This window comes from Triticum aestivum, chromosome 7B, assembly GCF_018294505.1.
Source record: "Triticum aestivum cultivar Chinese Spring chromosome 7B, IWGSC CS RefSeq v2.1, whole genome shotgun sequence".
Classification (NCBI taxonomy): Eukaryota; Viridiplantae; Streptophyta; class Magnoliopsida; order Poales; family Poaceae; genus Triticum; species Triticum aestivum.
Genome location: NC_057813.1, coordinates 674,025,246 through 674,029,307, shown reverse-complemented (window position 1 = coordinate 674,029,307; position 4,062 = coordinate 674,025,246). Strand labels below are relative to the sequence as shown.

Genomic DNA, 4,062 nt, shown 5'->3' with positions numbered 1-4,062 from the left:
GAGGACAGATTCTTTGGTGGAGCGGTGCTTCATCTCACTCATTGATCTCGGTGGATCTCGGCGGCATGGTGCTGTGGTGACTCGACTTCCGATGCGCGGAGATGGACTCGCGCAGGAGGGTGACGCGGTCTGGCATCGTGGTGGCATCGACGACAGCTAGACCGGGTAAGGTATATGCATTAATATAGTTCTGAAGATGGATTGGTGGCAGGTGGCTACGACGGCCTCATACCCGACATGCGTCCTAGTTGAGGAGCACGCCGGACTGATGGGTGCCCATACCCGGCAGGCGTCCTGGTTGGGACCTCAGGTCTTAGATGTTAGGTTTGGCTGCGAGGTCTGTTTGGTATTAGGCCCAGACTATCAGGGCCCCTTCATCAACTGGATATGAGATGTTGCTTAGACGGTGGCTTTAGTCTTATTGTTATATGACTCTATAAGGTCTTGTGCTAATAATTAATAAAATGATTGTATGCATCGTCTAGATGCAGAGGCCGGGAGTCTTCCTTCTTTTCTTAAAAAACACCTAATTAACATATCCGTAAGGACCTTCACTAAAAAAAACGTAAGGACCCGTTGCTATTGAAGTGGTGAAATACGATCTGTTTACAACTCGGATCGACTATTATAAAGTGTCTTCGTGACCAGAACCCTAACCCTTCCATGTTTTTTCTCTTGGCCAAAAATATGCAAGGGCAGGAGACGCCGCAATCGCCCCAGGCGGCCATCTCGGCCGTGCTCGATGATGATGATCTCCTCGGCGAGATCATCATCCGCGTCACCTTTCCCACCAGCCTCGTTCGCGTTGCCCTTGTTTGCAAGCGCTGGCTCAGCCTCGCCTCCGCGCCCGCCTTCCTCCGCCGCTTCCGCAAGCTCCACCCGCCCAGCCTCCTCGGCGTCTACGTCTTCAGCATGCATAACAATGGACCGCGGTTCGTGCCGATGTCTCAGCCCCCTGAGCTCCAGGCCGTCCTCCATAGCGGCAGCTTCAATTTAGACGCCTTGATCGGCCACGTGAAAGCACCTGAATGCTGGAACGGCCTCCTCCTCCTCACCTCCCTCGACCACGACGACGAGCAGCGCACAAGAACGGTGCGCTGGCCCCTATACCCTACGAGAAATACGACCATCCTCCCACCAGTCCCCACCTTCTTCAATCTCGATGACGGCTTCATATGCTACTATTGGGATCATGACATCTTGCCCAACGGTGGCGACAATGCCCTGTCTTTCTTCTGTTTGGCATTAGGTTATAAGGACCAACAGACAATTGTGCATCTGTATGTGTTACAAGACGATATCTGGGCCATCCACTCTAAGGTAGTAATTGAAATCCCTATGATCGAATTGATAACCTCTAGTCTGATCGCTGACATGAAGATCTATAATCTGGTCACCGTGGGCAAGACTGCTAAGTTATTCGTGCTAGATCTTGTGTCTTCATCTTTCTCACTAGTTAACCTACCTGAAGATGGCTGGACAGTGGGTCTGTCGCTCACGCAACGTACTGGGGTTCATCTGACCCATGTAAAGGACTGTCAGCTTCGCATCTGGCTTATCGTGATGGATACCAACGGCGTACACAGCTGGTTTCTTGTGGATACCATTTTTCTGCGTGAGATATGTGCTAATCATATGATACCAACTCGCATCTTCGAGGATGTTGGTGATTCTGATCTTACAATACATGCAGTTTGGGACAATTCTGAGTTTGTTCTCATGGAGTTGGATGGTGTCCTCCTCTACCTTTTGGATATTAAACGCAAGGCAGCAAGGAAGGTCTACAAGCTGACACCAACCGATAAATACTTTTTCAGTGTCACTCCTGTTTTGATGGTCTGGCCTCCTAAATTCCCTGTGATAAAGTTAGGATGAGATCAAGAATAATAACGTTGCAAGGTTTGCCTTTTGTTTATCTGTTTAATTAGTACCGTGGTCTAGTTTCCAGTTATCTGAGCAAATATTTTTTCTCGTTTACGATGTTCATCATGTGCATGCTCGTTTCTGATTGTAAATTTTAGTTTAAATTAGCAGACCAGTTGACTATATTCATTCCAATAACATATTAGTTCTACGTACTTCCATTTTCTCGCTGCTAGAGAATAAGAATTCTCTCTATATTGTATATTTTAATTTTATTAGCTGCTATCTTTCAAATTCCAGCTGCAGACGTAATAGCACCATTATATATGAGAACATGGATGTTATCACATAACTCAAGATTTGGACTCTTGATGCTTTGAATCCAAAAAGTTTCCTTCTTGAAGCACAAGGATGTGAATCCATCTTGAGTTTCAGGGTGATTGAACTATTGTTGTGTATGCTAGGTTCCAGCCATATTGTCTTTGATTTGACCACAAATATACATGTACAGTTTCAGGGTAATTCTTTTATCAACATTGGTTTGTATATAGTTATATACTACATTTATCAGAAATATTAACTTTTCTTTTCTTCTTTTTGTTTGGTAGGAATAGAAATAGATTATTTAGAAGAGTGGGTATATCGATCCTTGTAACGAATAGTACATATCAGTTGGAGAATTTTCTTGGATGATTCTAAAAGAATTGCACTCCAACAGCGCTTGGTACTTAGACCTCAGCTCGAGGCATTTTCTCTACCCTTTCTTACGCTGAAAAATCAGAGGGTCACCTTGTTTCCAAGCTTTGGAGAAATATCGTTGAAAGTTGTTTGTCATTGCAAAAATAATAACTATTTACTATTGTGGCTGTACAATGTAATCTAATTGTCCTTGTATTTTATCAGGTAACTGAAACAGTGGAATATCAAGTGGCATAACCAATCAAAGGATTCAAGGTCGCAGGAAATCAGATGTGTGGCCTACAATAGTGGCAAATGCACGGCACTCAACACTGGCAGTTTGTCACGTGGCTGTAACTTATTAGGTGCATAACCAACCCGTGTGCAATTATGCTGGTTTCTAGCCTTTACAAGCTTGCTTCTGTACTGACGCTTCCTCGAGACCATTATAACTTCTATATTCTGAATTCTAACGCACAAGATCTGCATATCGATCTCCAGCCTGCTAGTTTCAGATGATAGTTTTATTCCTTATATAGCTCTACTAGTATGCTTGTGTAAGTTTGCATTTCCAGATTGATATTCCCTATTCGAGATTTAATGATTCGTATGGTTCCTGCCTTGCTGGGTTGTATCCAAGTTTGATTGTTTATGAGGCTGCCGATGATCATCTATTCCATGTGTTGCTCCCCCCCTGTGTTTTGAAAACAAGGTGTTGCTCCCTGTAGGGGTGTAGTCCCTGTTATGTTTCCTGGCCGTGTCCAAGTTTGATTGTTTCGTTCAGGTAATATATTTTGCCCTTACAGGATGGGCATGTTGCTATATTTTTTGTCCAAGTTTGTAGTTAGCATAAGGATATAATATAATCACGCATAGTCAGCTTTTATTTATCTAGCTTATAGGCTCAATTGGGCAGAGTCCTAGTTAATATGGTGTACATCATGTACATTTCTGGTGCAGGTGAAGTGGGATCTGATGGATTCTTTGAGTAAAGGAAACCTTTTGTGTCACGGACATAATAACGAGAACTACCTGCCATTCTGTTTCAACTTAACAATGTTGCTAACTACAGATATTAGCTGCTACTTTGCCCCCCTCCTCCTCCCGCGATGCACGTCATGGGAGAAATCCTAGCGCTGCCGCTGCCGTGACCCCCTCCTCCTCCCCTTCTCCCCTCCCCCGCCGCCGCCTGCAAGCTCGGCCAGGCAAAGCCCAGTCGGCTCCGGCGGTGGGTTTTGGAGGGGGGGGGGGGGGGGAGGGTCTTCCCCTCTCCCTGTGGTCGCGTGTGGCATGGGACGGCGTGGCCGGCAGAGGCGTGGAGGCGATGCCTGGGCCAGGTGCTCGTGTGGGCGGCTCTGTGGCAGCGGGGGTGGCTACGGTGTTGCCGGCGGCTGCGTTTGGGCCCGCCCAGATATAGCGGCGGCTGCGCCGCGAGTGGCGCGGGTTTAGTGGTGGCCTGGGTGGGTTGGCACGCGCGGGAGCTCGGCGGGCGGCGACTCGGGTTGCCGCTGCACTTCGCCG

At 46.9% G+C, this 4,062-nt stretch overlaps 1 protein-coding gene across 1 annotated transcript; it reads left to right on the top strand.

Moving 5' to 3' along the window:
• The first annotated feature begins 678 nt into the window (after nucleotides 1–678).
• On the top strand, nucleotides 679–3,158 carry LOC123162152 (uncharacterized). The gene is made up of 2 exons (XM_044579942.1): nucleotides 679–1,899; nucleotides 2,767–3,158. The coding sequence occupies exon 1, from the start codon at nucleotides 688–690 to the stop codon at nucleotides 1,873–1,875; it is 1,188 nt and encodes a 395-aa protein (XP_044435877.1). The 5' UTR covers nucleotides 679–687; the 3' UTR covers nucleotides 1,876–1,899; nucleotides 2,767–3,158.
• The last annotated feature ends 904 nt before the right edge of the window (nucleotides 3,159–4,062 follow it).

Coding starts and splice junctions, on each gene's coding strand:
- LOC123162152 (XM_044579942.1), top strand. CDS start 688: ATGCAAGGGCAGGAGACGCCGCAATCGCCCCAGGCGGCCATCTCGGCC.